At 51.5% G+C, this 19,326-nt stretch overlaps 1 protein-coding gene across 2 annotated transcripts in view; it reads left to right on the forward strand.

The window, feature by feature from the left end:
* ABCB8 (ATP binding cassette subfamily B member 8) overlaps positions 1 to 14,751 on the forward strand; it is a 19,046-nt gene extending 4,295 nt beyond the window's left edge. The window contains exons 3-16 of one of the 2 annotated variants that reach the window (XM_003410012.4): positions 34 to 189; positions 263 to 357; positions 497 to 602; positions 1,367 to 1,528; positions 1,655 to 1,740; positions 1,855 to 1,952; positions 4,625 to 4,730; positions 8,111 to 8,144; positions 8,490 to 8,626; positions 8,846 to 8,940; positions 9,137 to 9,270; positions 10,048 to 10,195; positions 11,294 to 11,544; positions 12,204 to 14,751. In XM_003410012.4, the coding sequence (XP_003410060.2) occupies positions 34 to 189; positions 263 to 357; positions 497 to 602; positions 1,367 to 1,528; positions 1,655 to 1,740; positions 1,855 to 1,952; positions 4,625 to 4,730; positions 8,111 to 8,144; positions 8,490 to 8,626; positions 8,846 to 8,940; positions 9,137 to 9,270; positions 10,048 to 10,195; positions 11,294 to 11,544; positions 12,204 to 12,344 (1,749 nt within the window). In that variant the 3' untranslated portion in view covers positions 12,345 to 14,751. The remainder of the gene's footprint in view (positions 1 to 33; positions 190 to 262; positions 358 to 496; positions 603 to 1,366; positions 1,529 to 1,654; positions 1,741 to 1,854; positions 1,953 to 4,624; positions 4,731 to 8,110; positions 8,145 to 8,489; positions 8,627 to 8,845; positions 8,941 to 9,136; positions 9,271 to 10,047; positions 10,196 to 11,293; positions 11,545 to 12,203) is intronic. The other variant, XM_064275038.1, reaches the window with a different exon arrangement.
* The last annotated feature ends 4,575 nt before the right edge of the window (positions 14,752 to 19,326 follow it).

A 19,326-nucleotide genomic window follows, 5' to 3' on the forward strand; every position in this document is an offset into this window, starting at 1 on the left:
CTCTGAAGGTCTGTCCCCTCTGCCCCCTCTCAGCTGGCATTGGGAGCAGCACTGGTGAATGTGCAGATCCCCCTGCTACTGGGCCAGTTGGTAGAGATCGTGGCCAAGTACACAAGGGAACACGCGGGGAGCTTCATGACAGAGTCCCGGAGCCTGGGCACCCGGCTGCTGCTTCTCTATGGCATCCAGGTACAGCAGGGGGCGGGCCTGAAGGCATCCAGAGGAGTCGGGAGGCGGAGCCTGAGTGTGCTGGCCTCCCCAGGGGCTGCTGACCTTCGGGTACTTGGTGCTGCTGTCCCGCATTGGCGAGCGCATGGCCGTGGACATGCGAAGGACCCTCTTCTGCTCCCTGCTCCGGTATGCCCGCTCCAGGGTAGAGGGTGGAGGTGTCTGCTGGGCCCCAGAGGGGTCTGGGCAAGTGTTGGGGCGTAGGCCTCACCCTGAAGTAACATCTCCCTTCTTTTCCCCTAACTGCTGCCCTCGTGCCCACCACCAGACAAGACATTGCTTTCTTCGATGCTAAAAAGACAGGGCAGCTGGTGAGCCGATTGACAACTGACGTGCAGGAGTTTAAGTCATCCTTCAAACTTGTCATCTCCCAGGTCAGTGGCCTCAGTGCCCGCCCCCTACACACACACCAGGCCAGCCTTGCCCCGCCCTATCCCTGGTACTGAAGCAAGAAGCCTGCCCTCTGGTGAGGATGTAGGGAGTAAATGAGGAAGCTCGTGGAAGGGAGGAGGTAAGGCAGCGTCCAAGGTCAGGATGGGCTGTTTCTGTACTGCTCTGAAATCCTACCTCCCCCGGAAAAGCTTTGCTGGCTCAGCTTGCCAAAAGCAGACACACCCTGGCCTGCCTTGCCCCAGCATGCCTATTCCGCTGACAAGTGTTGAGACGTATTGTGGCTTTTGCAGCGTTCCTGATGTCCGCTCTTTATCCGTCCCTGTCATCGTGGTGCTGTTGGATTACACCAGACACTGGCCTACAGCAGTCCCTGGGCAGGGTCCCCGTGCTGTGTTTTTTGTTTGGTTTCAAAAATAGAAAGAGACGCAAGCTGGGGTGTATACGGGGAAAAGTGCCCCCCTCTCTCCCCCATCCCCGCACACGGGCTATCAGTTTGCATGGGAATGGATTTGCAAGGATCCACAACAGGCTCACAGAGCCCCCTCATGATGGCTGATCGTACCCCAGTGGGTCAAGAAAAGGTTACACCTGTGACCAGTGGACGGCCAGTTGGCCTCCCAGGAGTCAGACCTGTGACCTTGTCCTTGTGAGTTCAGTGCTGGAGCCTGCTGACCCTTGATGAAGCCCCCCGTGACACAGCGCTGATGCCAAATCATCCTTTCTGCCTTCTTCCCCACTTCCCCAGGGGCTTCGGAGCTGTACCCAGGTGGCTGGCTGCCTGGTGTCCCTGTCCATGCTGTCCACACGCCTCACGCTGCTGCTGATGGTGGCCACACCCACCCTAATGGGAGTCGGCACCCTGATGGGCTCCGCTCTCCGAAAATTGTCTCGCCAGTCTCAGGAGCAGGTACCAGAATTCCTTGCCCATCCTCCTTGCCCCCCCCCCACCCCCTTCCCTGTTTCTCTCTGCTCTGTACTCTGTCAGCTCTCCCCATCCCCAAACTTGCTTACGTATTTCCTGGACTCCTTGCAGATTGCCAGGGCAACAGGTGTAGCAGATGAGGCACTGGGCAATGTTCGCACTGTGAGAGCCTTCGCCATGGAGCAACGGGAAGAGGAGTGAGGCTTGGGGTGGCGGGTGGGGCATGGACAGAGAGCCCCCTGGCCCACCCCGCCCCACCTTTCAAACAACCCAGCTGCCCCTGAGTGCTGGCACTTGGCCTCTCTCACCAGACGCTATGGAGCAGAGCTGGAAGCATCCTGCTGTAAGGCAGAGGAGCTGGGCAGAGGCATTGCCTTATTCCAGGGGCTTTCTAACATTGCATTCAACTGTGAGTGAGCAAGTTCCAGCCGAGGGGGAAGCCGGTGGATGGGGAGCGGGCTGTGCAGGTTTGTGGTTTGGGGTGAGCTTGGAAGCGTGAAGGATGGTCCCAACAAGACAGGCAGGGGGCATGCTCCATCTGCTTGATGCTCTTCGGGGGTCGGCTTGACATGTACCGAGTGCCAATACTGTGCAGGTGGCCAACGGTGCTGACTCAGCCAGGTGACAGGGGAGGCAAGGGGCTACATGTCATAACTGAGCTATGTGGGGACGTTGCGGGGCCTACCAGGATGAAGCCATGGAGATCTGTCCCCCACTTGGTTTTGTTTTGGTTTTATTGTGGTAAGTATATATGTAACAAAATATTTGTCATTTCAACAATCTTCACGTTATATAGTTCAGTGACAATTATGTTCGTCACAGTGCTCAGTCATGACCCCATCATTCCCAGATTTTTCCGTCAGCCTTAACAGAAGCTCAGTGTTCTCTAAGCAATGAGTCCCTCTCCCTCCTGCCTGCCCCTGTAGCCACCAATAAACTTCGGTCTATATGCACTTGCCTGTTCTAATATTGTATATGAGTGGAATCATACAATGTTATCTTTTTGTGACTGACTTGTTTTACTCAGCAGAGTGTTTTCAAGGTTCATCCACGTATCATGTATCAGGACTTCATTTCTCTTTATGGCTGAGTAATATTCCATTGTATGTGTATACCACATTTTATTTATCCATTCATCTGTCAATGGGCATTTGTGTTTTTTCCATCTTTTGGCTATTATGAATATTCAGTGAGTGTTGGTATACATAAATATTTAAGCTCTGTTTCGGGTATATACCTAGGAATGGAATCACTAGATCATGTGGTAATTCTGTGTTTAACTTTTTGAGGAACCACCAAACTGTACCATTTTATAATCCCACCAGCAATGGATGAGGGTTCCTATTTTTCCACATCCTCACCAACATTTGTTGTTTTCCATTGTTTAATCCTAGCCATCCTAGTGGGGATGAAATAATATCTCCTTGTGGTTTTGATTTGCATTTCCATCATGACTAAGGATATTGAGCATCTTTTCATGTGCTTGTTAGCCATTTGTATTTCTTCTTTGGTGAAATAGCTCTTTAAGGTCTTTGCCAATTTTTTTATTGGGTTGTTTGTCTTTTTGTTGCTTTAAGAGTTCTTATATTCTGAATATTAAACTCTCACCCGATATTTTCTCCCAATCTGTAGGTTGTCTTTTTACTTTGTTGATAAAGTCCTTTGATGAAAACAGTTTTTTATTTTGATGAGATCCCATTTGTCTATTTTGTATTTTGCTGCTTGTAATTTTGCTGACATATCTAAGAATCCACTGTTAAGAACTAGGACCTCTATGTTTTCTCCTAAGCATTTTATGGTTTCAGATCTTACATTTAGGTCTTTGACCCATTTGGAGTTAGTTGGCATGTGTGGTATGCGATCTGGGTCCAAGTTCATTCTTTGACTTGTGGAAATAAAATTGTCTCAGCACCATTTATTAAAGAGAGTATCCTGTCCTCATTGGATGGACTTAGCACCCTTGTCAAAAATCAGTGAGATTTATTTCTGGACTCTCAATTCTATTCCATTGGTCTATGTGTCTATCATTATACAAGTAACAGACTATGTTGATTGCTGTAACCTTATGTTTTGAGATGGGAAAATTTGAGTTCTCCTACTTTGTTTTGGTTTTGTTTTTTTTTTCCAAAATTGCTTTGGCTATTCAGAGCCCCTTGTAGTTCCATATAAGTATGAGAATTGGCTTTTCCGTTTCTGCAAAAAAGGCTCTTAAAATTTTGCCGGGTATTGTATTGAGTCTACATATTGTTTTAGGTAGTATCGACGTCTTAACAACGTTGAGTCTTCTGATCCGTGAGCACAGAGTGGCCTTCTATCTATGTAGTCGTCTTTAATTTTTTTCAGTGATGTTTTAGACTTTTCAGTGTACAAGGTTTTCACTTCCTTAGTTAAATTTGTCCCTAGATATTTTATTCTTTTAGATGCTATTGTAAATGGAATCGTTTTCCATAATTTTCTTTTCAGATTTCTCATTGCTGATATACAGAAACTGCCTTTTGTGTATTGACCTCGTACCCTGCCACTTTGCTGGATCCCTTTGTTGTCTCTAGTAGCTTTCTTGTGGATTCTTTGAGGTCTTCTAGATACATGATCCTATCATCTGCAAAAAGGGATAATTTTACTTTTTCCTTCCTAATCTGGTTGACTTCTATTTCTTTTTTTTGCCTAGTTGCTCCAGCTAGGACTTCTTGTATAATATTGAATAGCAGTGGTGAGAGCGGGCATCCTTGCCTTGTTCCTGATCTTAGGGGGAAAGCTCTTGGTCTGTCTCCATTGAGTATGATGTTAGCTGTGGGTTTTTCATAAATGGACTTTATCATATTGAGGATTGTCCCTTCTATTCCTGACTTGTGGGGTGTTTTTATTGTGAAAGGGTGTTGGATTTTGTCAAATGCCTTTTCTGCATTGATGGAGATGAATCCGTTCATTTTTCAAATGAGGAAACAAAGGCTTAGAAAATCAAGTTACACAGTCTGTTGGTGACACAGCAGGTACTAGAACTTGGGACTAACACCTGGTCAGGACTTTTCCTCTGCTCCCACCTGCTTCCCTTCTAACCATCCTGTCCCCTTCCTCATGCAGGCATGGTCCTGGGCACCCTTTTCATTGGGGGCTCCCTCGTGGCTGGACAGGAGTTGACAGGGGGAGACCTCATGTCCTTCCTGGTGGCCTCCCAGACAGTACAGAGGTAAGTGTGGGGCCATTCCCTTCCAAAGGAGCCCCTGCCAGAGCCCTGCTGGGCCAGAGGATGGAGTACCAGCCTGTACTCTTGGGCCTACCGCACAGCCCCAGGCTTGCCTGCTGCCCTGGTGAAGCACAGAGCTGGGAGTCAGAACCCTGTGTCTCTCACTAGAACCCTTCAGGGATCAACTCCGGACTAACTAAGTCTATACTTAGAAATGAGGCTATCATCTTCAGCCTTCCAAGCAACGCAGAAATTTCCTTGACCTGTTTTTTAAGAGCTGGCCAACCATCCTCTGCTTGGCTTTTTCCAGGGACAAGAAGCTTACCGCTTTCCCATGCACAGTCCACCCTTCAGCTGGTTGGTTTTCACTGATGTAACACCTGCTGCTCAGTGGGGCCCCTCTGCCCCCTGGAGCAACCCAGAGCTGATGGGTTAACTTTGCCACAAGACCACCTAAGGCAGGCCCCCTTTACCTCCTTTTTCTGAACGAAACATTAGCAGCTCCTTTTGCTGTTCGTTTTCACTTTGTCTTTTCCCCTAACATATCACGTATATAAAAATGTATAAAACCTTATGATAAATAATCGAAGTGTGAAGGCCTGTGTTACCACCAGCCACGTCAAGAAAACAGAACTTTGCCGTCACCCCAAAAGCCCCTACATGGCCCTCCCAGTCACCCCCGCCCGCCCCCTGTGATCATCACGTCATTGCTGTGCGTCCTTTACGGCCTGTGTATGCGTCAGCAGCGTCTCATGTAGCCCCTCCCCATCCAGCTTGTCACTGTCCCTTATGCAGTGCAGCTAACCCAGAGACAGGCACCCACCGAAGAGATTCCCACTGTTACCCCAGGCAGACAAACTCCCTTATTCAGCCCCAAACCCAATATTCCACAAGAGCGAACCCCATGCATTGCCTACGGCTGCACTGACACCATCTTAGGCCCCGTTTCTGCTTGATGTTCTCTAGTCATGGGACATACAGGCCTCCGTGGCCATGGGCAGTCTCACCCCTCCTCCAGCCCAGAAGTTCTTTGTTCCCTGGTGGCTTTGGCATGAACAGGGTTCTGATTGTCATAGAGATGGAGCTTGGAGTGTCCCTCTGCTGCATCTGTCCCCTAGTGCCCACCCAGTGGCCTCTGACAGGCCACGCTTTGGCCTTTGTGATCGTTATTTTAGTCCTGAGGACCCATAAGAAACCCACTGTTGTTGTGTGCCGTCGAGTCAGTTCCATCTCATGATAACCCTATAGGATGGAGTAGAACTGCCCCATAGGGTTTCCTAGGCTGTAATCTTTATGGGAGCAGATGGCCAAGTCTTTTCTCCTGCAGAGCTGCTGGTGGATTTGAACCACTCACCTTTTGGTTAGCAACTGAGCACTTAACCATTGCACCACCAGGGCTCCTCTAAAAAACGCACTGGCTCCCTTAATAACCCTGTAGCCCTCACCTTTGACGGTGGAGGAAACATCTCCCAGTTTGGTTGGGGTGGGGGAAGCAATTGCACTCCCTAGCCCTGGCTTGCTCCCCTCAGGTCCACCCTTCCTTAGGGACCTCAGAGTCAGCTGCCCCCACCTCTTCCCCTGTGGCTTAGCCCAGGCCTGGGGTCAGACCTTTTCCTCACTTCCCCACCATACTGCTTGGCCATGGAACAGGATTTGGTGACGGATGCCAACACAACCCAGGCAGGTAGTCTGCATCATCTCCCTGGCTGTTAAATGTGACAGCTCCCACAGCCATAGGTCCAGACCTATCCTTGTGGTGGCCCCTCTAAACTATATAGCCCTGGACCCCCTACCACCTGGAGATTCTTCAACTCTTGGAGGAGTTGGGTCTTATTTTGTTAAAGAAGCTATATTTTCTTACTGAGTCCATCAGTTAAACCAAAAAAAACTCACTGCCATCAAGTCAATTCTGACTCATAGTGAGCCTAGAGGACAGAGTAGAACTGCACCACAGGGCTTCCAAGGCTGTAAATCTTTACGGAAGCAAACTGCCACATCTTTCTCCGGTGGAGCAGCTGGTGGGTTCTAACCACCAACCTTTTGGTAAACAGCCAAGTGCTTAACCACTGCCAGTCCTGGGGTTCATCGGGGGCGGGTGGGAAAAGGAGAGGGGGTAACCTGGGGCGTGCAGAAGTGATGGTAAGAGTAAGGCAGCCCACCCCCACCTCAGTCAGCCTCCCCTTTGGACCCCGTCCTAAGAGTTCTTTTTAGGGCACCAGAAGAGCCCGCACAAAGCATGGTTACTCCAGCAGCCCAGTTAGAACGAGGTCTGGGCCCAGCCCTGAGGGTGGAGCTGCTGCCCTCCCCTGCTGGGTTCCTGTGGCCATGCCCTGGCCTGTGGCACAGGAAGGTCATGGCCACAGTAAGGTCATTGCTGCCCCCATGAGTCATGTGCGTTTTGGTTTTCAGTTGCTGCCAGGCATCTTTTCCAAGCCCCTGATGGCTGCAGAGCTCTTGTAGAGAATCCTCCCTTCTTATCCACAGATAACTCCAGATTGGCTCTACTTCCTCCATGCCTTCCATTCTCTTTGGCAAGTGCTGATTACCCAGCCTGCCAGAAACATTTCCTTGTGGGCTTGGTGACTCCTCCCACCCAACTCCACCCTGGTCTCGGAAGAAATGAGTTCTGCTGCGAGGGATTACCGCAGAGTCAGTCTTTCCTCTTAAAGATAGGCCCCTGTACACACACAGTCACATGCATGCATGCTGTCACAGGCCAGCCAGACCACTCAGGGACTGACTCATCCTTCCCCAGCCTCATGCAGCCAAACATCCTCTCCCACCCTGCAAGTCGCTGTCTAGACAGATAAACACACACACCTCATCCCTCACACTTAGACACACTCGTGAAGGGCAAGCCTTCAGGAAAAAAATGTCCAGGGAGTTGTGTTTGGGGATCCCCCAGAGTTCACCCTTGGTCCAGTGTTTTCTCTGCAAGGATTTAGCTTCAGTCTTGTATACTCAAATGTGAATGGGCTGAAGTCATAGTCCACCTCTGCGCCCTGTAAGGCAGCCTCTACCCCCTGCAGCCTGAGGCCAGGCCAGTGCTCACACAATCCCCTGAGGCCCTGTCACTTCATCCCACACCTGTCTTCTCCCCTGGAGCCTCACCCCCAGCCTGAAGTAGGATGAAAGTTGTCATCCTTGTCTGGCCGAGGATCTCTCCAAGGCCCAGAAAGGAGAATGGCCTTGCCCAGTTAGCCAGTGCTCCTGCAATCCCATATTTGGGGAGAACTCCACGTTTGGCTTCAAGCCACCTGCTTCCTTGCCTCACCCAGGGTGTCCTCCCCACCCAGATAAGAGCCAAAGTTTTCCCCCAGTGCTGGCCTTATCTCTGCTTCTTGTTTCCACCACTTCTAACCACATTGTCCTCCTCCTTGCAGGTCCATGGCCAACCTCTCTATTCTGTTTGGTCAGGTGAGTGGCAGTGGGGGTGGGGGTCCTGAGGGTGGACGCGCTCTCGGCTGGGGTTCCACACGCTGTCAAGAGTTATTTGTGTGTTGCGAGATTTGCCCGTTGGATGCTTGTGGCGAGGGGGAAGCAGGGAATACTTGAGCCATGGACTGCAGCAAATGTGGAGTCCCTAAAACTGCAGCCTCTTCCTACCTTCCAGCCTACTGGGGCCTGGGGGGCCTTCAAGAGGTGCTGCTACTGGTCACACTCACCTGTCTCCCTAGTTCAGGGGCTCCCATCCCTAGGAGCCCCCCAGGATGCTGGAGACCCTACTTCTACTTCACCGCCCATTTCGTGCTCCCCTCCCAGGTGGTACGGGGGCTCAGCGCGGGGGCCCGTGTCTTCGAGTACATGACTCTGAGCCCATGCATCCCCTTGACTGGGGGCTGCTGCATCCCCAAGGAGGATCTCCACGGGACCATCACATTTCAGAACGTTGGCTTCAGGTCAGCACCCAAGCAGCTGGGGGAGGGTGCCTCATGGGGGTCTGGTTGAATGCTTCCCCTCTAAATCAGCCCTCTTGAAAGGGCACAGTGAGACTTAACAGGGACTCAGGAGGGGCTTGGCTTGTGCTTAGCTTCTGCCTGGTTCCACAGAGTCCAGGGCAGGGCAAGCAAGGACCCCTGGAGTCTAGTCTGACTTTGGGTTTCTTGGCTTCTCCTCAGCTACCCCTGCCGCCCTGGCTTTGAGGTGCTCAAAGATTTCACCCTGACACTGCCCCCTGGCAAGACTGTGGCCCTGGTGGGCCAGTCTGGGGGAGGTAAGAGGAACCCAGCACCCACCTGCCACCACCCTTTTCTACACTCTGGCTTCCTTCTTTCCTGGGAGGAGTCAGTCCCTGCCCTCGGGAGCCACCCTGCCCTTCCTGGAAGGGCCCTCCACTGTCCATCTGTCCTGAAACAACTCCCAGAAACCCTAACAGCCCTGTCTCCCCAATCTAATCTCGGTTTCCCCAGGAAAGACCACCGTGGCCTCCCTGCTAGAGCGCTTCTACGACCCCACAGCAGGGGTGGTGCTGCTGGATGGGCGGGACCTTCGCACTCTGGATCCGTCCTGGCTCCGGGGCCAGGTCATCGGCTTCATCAGCCAGGTAGGGAGCAGAGGCACCCCACGGGGTGGGTCCTCGCCAAGTGGAGACACCAGGACGTGCGTCTATACCTTCCACCTCACCTCTGTCTCCTGTCTGCCACCAGGCTGCTTTGGGAGGCCTCTGCCCTTCACTGGTGCTCCCAGTCAACCTGTCCTGGGTCCCTACAGCTCTGTCCTCCTCCCTCACAGGGGCCAGTGTGAACAGGTGGGAAAGCATCTTTAGGGTAGGACTAGCTTGTTGGGGTCCCTGAAATTCTCTAAGAAGCCTGTGGTGTCTAGAAGGTTTGGAGAAGTCCATGTTCGTGTTCTGGGGACTGTTGGTGGCCACCCCTCACCCCACTGAGGACCTGAGGCCCTTGCCTTGAGATACTGAGGCTCCAGCTGCTTTTTCCTGTTCGCAGTGTACACTGCTGTGCGTGGTCTCCACTCTTCCCCTAGAGTGGGCCCCTGACCCACCCATGAGCAGGAGAAAGCCCAGATGCCACACCACTTTCTCCTTTTGGCTGTGCCAGGCCGGCATCCGCCCTCCCAGTCACCTTCCCTTCCTGCTCCCAGGTGACAGGCTGTGTTCCCTGGTGGGAGACATTGACCTTTTCAGAGGTCTGGACTACTCTGCGTCCATGCTTGGCCTTTGTCTTCGAGTTTCTGACTGTGCCCAACTGGCCTAGCTGACTGTCTTCTGGCTAAAGCAGACGCTCCTGATGAGCCTGGCAGCCCCTCAGTGGCTCAAGGCAGAGTCTGGATGTTTCCTGTTGACCTCCCTCTTCCCCGCCCCCAGGAGCCAGTGCTGTTCGGAACAACCATCATGGAGAACATCCGCTTTGGGAAGCTGGAAGCCTCCGATGAAGAGGTATATGCGGCTGCCCGGGAGGCCAATGCCCACGACTTCATCACCAGCTTCCCGGATGGCTATGGCACCGTTGTGGGTGAGTGCCAGGACAGGATCTGCTCTGATCCCAGGGCTGCAGAGTGATGGGGAGGGAGGTAGGATTCTGGGGCAGATGGGCAGTCTGAGACTGTGGGGCAGAGGGAAGCAGGAACCGCTGGGGAGGAAGACAGTCGCTGGACCAGACAAGACGAGCAGAGCCAAGGGCAGTGGAGCACTTCTGTGAGACCAGTGAGTCCAAGCCCATGGGCTTCTGTGGCAGAAGGACCAAGCAGCCTGCAGAGACAGGAGGGCTCTGTGAGGACTTAGAGACGGGGCCAGGAGCACAGCCACAGTGCCTGGCCCCAGACCCAGGGGGTCACGGTATTGGGACTCCTCATACAGCCTAACAGAGGGCTCCATGCCCACGAACTGAACAGGAAGAAATGGAGTACTCTCTCTTTGAGAGCCTCTCCTCCTGGCCCCGCTTCATTCATGTTCTCTTATTCTTTAGTTTAAAGGTATAACCTCTTGTTAGACACAGGGATTGATTCAGTTGAGCAGGTCTCTCTTCTGATTTACCCGGAAGAGGGCGCTGGTAGTTCCTGAACATTAAAATGCAGTGACGTCACACCATAGAACATTCATACGGCAGCTTGCAGCTTTATGTCTTTATCACAGAGGCCTTCTTGTTTTAACCTTTGGGGCCATGTTTATCATCCAGTGTTTCTTGGCTTAACTGCAGGATGGTCCAGTGCATCTCCACATGCAGGAATATAGGGAGTTCTCAACTCTATAACTTGGCTTCAGTCTAGCCGAGCCTCAGCCTTCCCAGTTGGCCAACCACCATCTTTAGCCTGTCTTCAGATTCTGTATTTCTAACCCAGTCTTTGTAACTGAGTGCTTGTGTGTGTATGGCCATATGCCACACTGTGTAAGAGCGGATGTGCTCCTTTGCACAGGGATATGGGGTGAGACAGCTGCAGACAGAGCCCTGCTTTCAGAGCTCCTGGCCTGGCTGGAGGGGCAGGACGAACAGGCACAGTGCTGGGGGCCTGAGTGGCCAGGCTCAGGACAGATACCGTGCTCTTTGCAGGGCCACCCTCCAGGGCAAACCAAGGCTCACTCCAGGCCCCTGCTCTGTCCTCTTCCTCCCCAGGCGAGCGGGGTGCTGCCCTGTCTGGTGGCCAGAAGCAGCGCCTGGCGATTGCCCGAGCCCTTATCAAGCAGCCCACGGTGCTGATCATGGATGAGGCCACCAGCGCACTGGACACAGAGTCAGAGCAGGTTGTGCAGGAGGCCCTGGACCGGGCCAGCGCGGGTCGCACCGTGCTGATTATTGCCCACCGACTCAGCACCGTGCGTGGGGCCCACCGCATCATTGTCATGGCCGACGGCCGGGTCTGGGAGGTCAGTCTGGGCTAGGGGGCTGACAAGTTCAGCCATGAGCAGGGGAACAGGTGACTTGGCTGAGCTAGGTGAGGGTCTGGCCTGGCCCTTGGGGCTAGGGTCCATATTATGGAAGGGGTACCCCATGTGGATTTGGGAGCCTCCATTTCTTCCTCTCTTCCCTGGGGATCGTACATCTGCCCCATCTGCTCCTGGGATGAAAAGGGAAAGTCCTCAGAGAAGGCCATGAGGCCAGGCTGGCAGCCCAGGGGCTGAGAAGTGGGAGGGGCGACACTGAGGACTCTCTCAGGGACCAGTTGGGCAGCCTGAGAAGCTGGTCTGCAGCAGGGCTTGGAGGCTGCATAGGGTGCAGCACTGGCCCCTGGTCCAGCCAGCCCATCAAGCCAAAGTTGAGGGGGTTTGTTTTGGGGTCCTGTGAGGTATATGGGTCTTAAAGAGACTCCAGGGCCCTGAGTTGGAGTCTCTGGGCTCTCTACAGGGAACAGAAGGAGTCAAATGCCCTTCTAAAATTCAGCAAAGCAGGGAGGGGGCAGGAACAAAGGGAGATGGGTCTTTACACCAATGTGTTGGTGCAGCCCTGCTGTGGCTCTCAATTCTGAGCTGGGGCTGGGCTGTCGGGTAGCTGGGTGAGGGTGACCAGCTGCCCTTCTTTTTTCCAGGCTGGGACCCATGAAGAGCTCCTGAAGAAGCGTGGGCTCTATGCCGAGCTTATCCGGAGACAGGCCCTGGATTCTCCGCTGACATCCACCCCACCCCTGGAGAAGCCAAAAGGTCCCAGGAACCGCCACCCAGAGGCCTGAGAATGAGCAGCAGCAGCAGCGGCCGTGATCTTGACAGCTGAGCAACAGTGCTGGGCTGGTGGGACCGGCCAGCCTAGAGCAAAGCCACACTGGAGACTGAGCATCCATTCACTCCACCTGCTCACAATAAAACCTGGTGGGCGGCTGGGCTGGGGCGGTTGGGATCGCTCCTATCCACTCCCTTCCTGCTGCCAGGCTCCTTTCCCCCACCAGAGCCCTGAGCCATCATTGTTCTGCAGAGGAGTGGAGTCAGGGTCTCCTGAGTTTCCTGGGGTCCTGGTCCAGCCCCTCCCTGTTCTTTCTTGGCGCAAACCCTCTCAGCAGCACTGCTGAGCTTCCTCCCTCTCCCTGTCAGGCTAAAGACATCAGGGCCCCACCTCCAGGGGGGTTTTAAAAGTCAGGACCTGGGAGTTAAACCTAGGGTGTTTCTGCACCACAAGTCCACCCTGGCTAGGACCTCATTGTCCCACACTAGGGACTGACTCCCTGACACCCTCCAGCCGCTCAGCATGTAACTTCCCTCTGCTCCATTAGCACAGCCTTATTTCTAGAGTTCACCCTCCGCCTACCCCCAGACCAGTGAGAACTGCTGCAGCCTCAGTCCCCCTGCCCCCCAAGCCCTATTAGACACTCTCAGTCCACCCCTGCCCGAGGCACCTCACCTCTCCTGGTGAGGTTGTAGGCGAGCCTCCCCTCTACACTGAGAGAACCCAGCTCTGAAGCAAACAGGAGGACCAGATGCACCCTGCAAACTCAGCCCTGTGGGGCATATGGTGCTCACAAGTGCAGACAAATGGAGCGATTCATGCCCACACCCTCGGTGCTGGACACAAGTAGCATCGAGAAAGAGCAGTCACTGCCAGGCTGCCTCCCCAGAATGGTCAGGGAGGGCTCTGGAGTGGGCAGGGAGACAGCCCTAGTGTCATATGCCTCTGTCCTGAGCTGTGGGTGAGGCTGTGGCTGGGCTTCAGGCTGCTTCTGAGAGGACCCAAAGGGTACAGTGGAAGGCCCGACGTGGGGCAGCTTCATGTGCCTGTGCACCAGCAGAGCACCAGCCTCCTCGTTTGCCCCAGCTGCCTTTCCTGCTTGGCTCTGGTCATGTCACCTTCCACTGGGAAGCATTGGCCAATTCAGAGCCACTTTCCATGCATGGCACAGTGATTAAGAACTCAGCTGTTAACCAAAAGGTTGGCAGTTCGAATCCACCAGCCGCTCTTTGGAAACCCTACGGGGCAGTTCCACTCTGTCCTGTAGGGTCACTGTGAGTCGAAATCGACTGGATGGCAATGGATCGGGTTTCCATGTGAATGACCATGCTATGCCCTGGCTCCCAGGGTAGTGGGAGAGGGATTGCCTGTGCCAGCCAAGGATGTTAGGTTTTGTCCTGTGGCGAAAGAAGGGCACAGCCATGTTTTGGGGAAGCTGGTCTGGCAGTGGTGTGCTGGACAGAGCAGGGACTGCTGGGGACTGGGAGGCCAGCCTGAAAGAGGTGGCAGTGGCAGCTCGGCTGTGAGTGCTACAGCTGGAGGGAGAGTCTCAGTTTCTGGGACTAGGTATGGTTTAGATGCTACTTTGGGACCAAACCACAGAGAATCTTCCGGGGCCACACCCCCAAGTCTGTTATCCTGCTTCTGGATCGATGAGAGGTTGCCCAGGGAGTAGAGCTTGGGACTGGCTTTGATTGCATTTCTACTAAACACCTCCTTGTTGGCCGCCAAGGCAGGGCCTCCAAGCTTCCTGGCCAAGTCAGCAGGCCCTGCCTGGTGGGAGGGGCCCTGGGGGGGTGTCTGCCTCTCCCCCCGCCCCCCCCCCCACCAGCTAGCTCCCACTGTGCAGGATGCCTGGCACCAGATCCCAGGTCTCTCCTTACATCTTGGGGGAGGGGGGTGGGACAAACGCTATTTCGCCACCCACCAGGGAAGTAGCAAAATTCCATGGGAAGTCTCGCACTGGAAGGGCAGCGCCAGCTCTCTGGGCTCTTGCTGTGTAACCTTAACCTCTCAATCTTGGCTCCTCCTGGCTCTTCAGTAGAGATAATCCTGGCTGTACCTAATCTTGAAAGTTTGTTTTAGGAATGTAAATAGGATAATCTACATGAGAGCACTTTAAAAAATCACGATGCTACAGCCTTGGAAGGTGGTCAGGTCTGCATGATAAACCATGCTATTCACTCATTCCTTTAAACATATTAAGCACCTGTTGTGTACCTTGGAACCTACAAGGGGGACTGAGGCACACCCTGGCCCCATGCAGCACAAGCGCTTGTGACAGAGGGATAAGGCTCTGTTATGGAACCATGCTGTTTCTTCCACTCAAGGTCAAAAGCCCATCAAAATGAGCCTGGCTGCCTCAAATGTTTTTTGGAGGAGATGGAGTAGAAATAAATTTCAGCAAATAAATAAATGGAGATGAGCCTGCATTTCTCTGGGAGCCTCTAAAAGACTCATACACAGAGCGGGTAAGTCAGCACAGAGCTTCAGGCTGACATGGCCCAGGCCCCAGCACTGTGCTGTCCTCTGGGAGGTCCTTTCTAGGTTGGCTCCCCAGACCCCGAGTTGGGCAGCAGCCCTTCCGTTCTGAAGCTGCCTGGCCCTCTTGTTGCTGCCCCAGGTCCCCTGCACCTTGGATGAACAAGACAGCCTTGTCCCACTTCAGGCCACGTGGCACTAACCTTGCAGACTCTAAGTCTGCTTTCTGGAGGTCTCTGCCCCGGCCACTGGGAGTCCTCCCTCAGCCCCAACCCATCATCTTCTCTGGGTCATGTGAGGTATCTTCAGTCAAATGATGTGTTGGCTGTACCCTTTCAAGGCCAGTTTTTTCACACTGCTAGGCACTGTGGGCCAGGCGTCTTTCTAGCAGCCTGTCACTAGCCTTCCCAAGCTTGTACAAGGACACAGCATCTCCTCCTTTAGAAAAGCCCATGCAAAACAGGCAGGCTCCTACATTACTGATAGGAATGCAAGATGGTGTCACACCTATGGAGGGGAATTTTGTGATACCTATCAAATTATCAGAGCAATGGCCTCTTGACAGCAATTCTGTTTCTAGGAGTTTATCTCACAGATACACCTGCATGTATTATCTTCCTGGGGCTGCTATAAAGCACCACAAACTGAGTGATAAAGACAGAAATTTATTGTCTCACAGTTGTGGAGGCTAGAGGTCCAAATCAGTACTGGCCTGGGTTGATTCCTTCCGAGGCTTTGAGGGAGAGTTCCTTCCGTGCTGTCCTCCTAACTTCTGGTAGCTCCCAGTGTCTTTGGCTCACAACTGAAGTGTCACGTGAAGTGCTTCCTCTGTTTCTCTGCATGTCTTCTCCTTCTTATAAGGACACCTGTCATGTAGGAATAGAACCCACCCTACTGCAGTATGACCTCATGTTAACGTAACTGATGTCATCAAAGATCCTATTTCCAAACAAGGTCATGTTCACAGATACCAGGGGTTATAACTTCAACATACCTTTTGGGGGGACACAATTCAAGCCATAACAGTACCCTCTGGCCCTCCCGAAACTTGTGTTCTTATGTGAAAAATACATTCACCCCATCCCAGCATCTCCAAAAGCCTTAACCCACTGCAGTATTAACCCTAAATCTAAAATCTAATCTAAATAATCTAAATCAGGTATGGGTGAGACTCTAGGTTTGGTCCATCCTGGGGCAAAATTCCTCTTCATCTGTGGACCTGTGAAACACAGAATACACTTTATCTGTTTCCAAAATACAGTGGTGGTACAGGTATGGGCAGATGCGCCAATTCCAAAAGGGGAACACTGGAGCAGGGGTGGAGGGGAGTGTCTATGGGTCTCAAGCAAGTCCAAAACTCAGCAGGGCAAATTTCATTAGATTGAAAATAATCCTCTGACCTCTGGCCCTACCTGGATGGAGGCCCCACCCCCCAAAGTTCTGGGCAGTGGCCCAACCTCCTGGAATCGAGGAGGTGGTTGCCCTGCTCCCCAGACCCATACAGGCAGCTCTGCTGGCCTCTGAACTGCTCTCAGGATGGAGCCTCCTTTCCTTTTCCTGGAGGACAAGAGATGTTCACAGCCAAGCAGCTCCATCAGCCTGCTTTCTGCCTGTAGAACTCCAAGAACTGGACAGCTTTCCTTCATTTTGTTACCAATCGCCAATCTGATACAAAGGGTCCTTGTCTTTTCCCGAGTAGGAATACATGCAAAAGACAAACTATCTTCAGCAAGCTTTATTTTGCTTGAATCAAGCAAAAGGAGTCAGTGGGTGACTAAGCCTCTCCAAAAGACTGGCTCGAAAAGGGAAGCAAGGCTAGGGCTTATATGGGTTCAGTGGAGACAACAGACTAATAAATATTTAGTGGGCTTCTTTCAAGGGGTGCGCACTTCTCAGAATGGCAATGCATGTTATTTAGGTTGTGGGCGCATCTGGAATCCAAGATGGAACCCGCTGATATCAAGACGGAGTCCTCTCAGCAGCCCTTGGCATCACTTATTATGGGATATAGTGCAAGCACACTGATCTTTGGCACTACATTGCCATCTTCAGAGGGCTAAGGGAGGTTAAACAGTGGTTACACTTTGTTCCGTGCATGCAGGAGCCTGTAAAGGGGGAAGGGACTAGAAAAACACTAAGAAGGAGATAGTAATTCACGGGCTGTTTCAACCTTATCTCATGTTGACAGGGTGTGGTTCCTGTTTACCCAACTTCTAGATGGTAATCTTTTAACAGCTCTTTTGTTCTGCCAGCACGGTTAACCCCATCTGTCTCAGTTTCATCCTATCTCTGTTCCCTTCAGCCTAAGCTGATAATGTTTCTGCTGAGATGATTGATTGGATCCATATATCACACACCTAATCTCATTAGCAAATTGTCCGGCTACACTATCACTTTCTCTCTAGACCACGTTTTCTCAACTTTTAAAAATACAGCTAGGCTGAGAGTTCTCCAAATTCTCAAATTCTGGTTCCTTTCTGCACAGTTCATTTCTGAACATCTCTCTTTCCACTCACATTTTACTATAAGGAGCAAGAAGAAACCAGGTTGTGCCTTCAACATTGTGCTTAGAAATCTCCCCAGCTAAATACATAAGTTCATCACTTACAAGTTCTATTGCCACAAAACTTTTAAACATAATTCACCCAAATTCTTTGCCAATTTATAGCAAGGATCACCTTTCCTCCAGTGTCCAATAACATGTTCATCATTTCCTTTTAAGGCCTCAACAGAAGCATATTGAACGCCCACATTTCCAGCAACATGAGGCTAGGAACTTTCTCTATAGCTCTCCTCACTTTTTTCTGAGCCCTCACCAGAATTACCTTTAATGTCCACAGTTCTATGAACAGTTTTTTCAAGGCAATCTAGACTTTTACAATCAAGTGCCTCAAAACTCTTCCAGCCTCTCCCCATTATCCAAGTCCAAAGTCACTTCCATATTTTTAGGTATTTGTTAAAGCAGTACCCCACTTCCCAGTACCAAGAAATTGTATTAGTTTCTTAGGGCTACCATTACAAAATACTACAAACTACATGACTTATAAGAACAGATATTTATTGTTGCATAATTCTGCAGTCTAGAAGTCCAAAGCAGGCTATCAACCATATGGGTTCCTTCTCAAGCTTTGAGGGAGAATCTGTTCCATGATTCTCATCCAGCTTTTTGCAGCTCCATGCATTACTTGGCTTGCAGCTTCAGCATCACACAGTACCCTTCTTCTGTCTCTGTTTATCTTTTCCCCTTTTATAAGGACATCACGTATAGGATTAGGACCCAACCTACTCCAGTATGACCTCATATCAACTGACAGTATCTTCAAAGACTCTATTTCCAAACAAGGTCATATTCACAAGTACCAGAGGTTAGGATTTCAACGCGTCTTTTTGGAGGACACAATTCAATCCATAACACTGCACAAGCATGTAAAGACATCTGTGCAATGGTACTGATCACAGCATTGCTTGCAGTACAAAGACTAGAAACCCTCAGTGTTTATCAATAGGAGAAGTGGTTAAATAACTATGATACATCCACATGACAGAATGGTGTCTTACGGCTCTCTAGAGAAACATAACCAGTGAGATAGACAGATAGGGATTGATTTACTTCAGGGATTGGCTCACAAAATCTTGGGGCTGGCAAGTCCAAAATCCATTGTTCAGGCAGTGGGCTGGAGACTCCTCCTGCCTTGTGTCCCAAGATCATAGGTCAGGTGATGGAAGACTGCAGAGTCAAGACAGAGAAAGAGAGAGTTCTCCAAAGTATTTATTTATAGTCTGGGGGCAGTCCACACCCTAATGAAACCCCCCTTTCAACTGATCGATTGCTTGATTACATTAGATTGAATTATGAAAGATGATTACATTGTGAAACAGGAACTAGTCTAGTGTTTGCACAAACCACTGGGAATCATAGCCTAGCCAAGTTGACATATGAAATTAACTATCACAAATAGTATGCAACTATTAAAAAAAAAAATGTTCTTCAGGTACTGATGTCACAAGGTATCCAGAATATACCATTAAGTGAAAAGAGTAAGACGTCAAATAGTGTGGCTAGGTGTACAGTGTGCCACCCTTTGGGGTAAGGAAGAGCTCCAATGTTGACAATGACTACTGGGCTATGGACTTTTCACGCTGGGCTGCCCCTTTCTTCAAGGATGCTGAAGAAAGTTGGGACAGGAGCTCTGAATGAAAGGGTCAATTAGGAGGGGCAAGCCCAGACTGTAAGGGCTGTGATGGAGAAATTGGTGGATGCTCCAAGCTAGGGTGGAATCAGGATGGTGGTGGAGTGTGGGGACAAGGCCGAGGTGGTAGATGAGGGGCTGCATCCACTGACTGACCAGGCACTGAGGGAGTCCTAAGATGCTGGAATCACAAAAGTAAGGAATTCAGCAGAGGGCCTCCCTAGGCCCAGAGGGAGCTAGCCAGACCAGGCAGGAACTGGCCCTGCCAAGGCTCAGATGGCATTCTTGGCCCATCCAAGGGGCTCAGCACACCTGAACCAGAAG

The sequence above is a fragment of the Loxodonta africana genome, chromosome 22, assembly GCF_030014295.1.
Source record: "Loxodonta africana isolate mLoxAfr1 chromosome 22, mLoxAfr1.hap2, whole genome shotgun sequence".
NCBI lineage: Eukaryota > Metazoa > Chordata > Mammalia > Proboscidea > Elephantidae > Loxodonta > Loxodonta africana.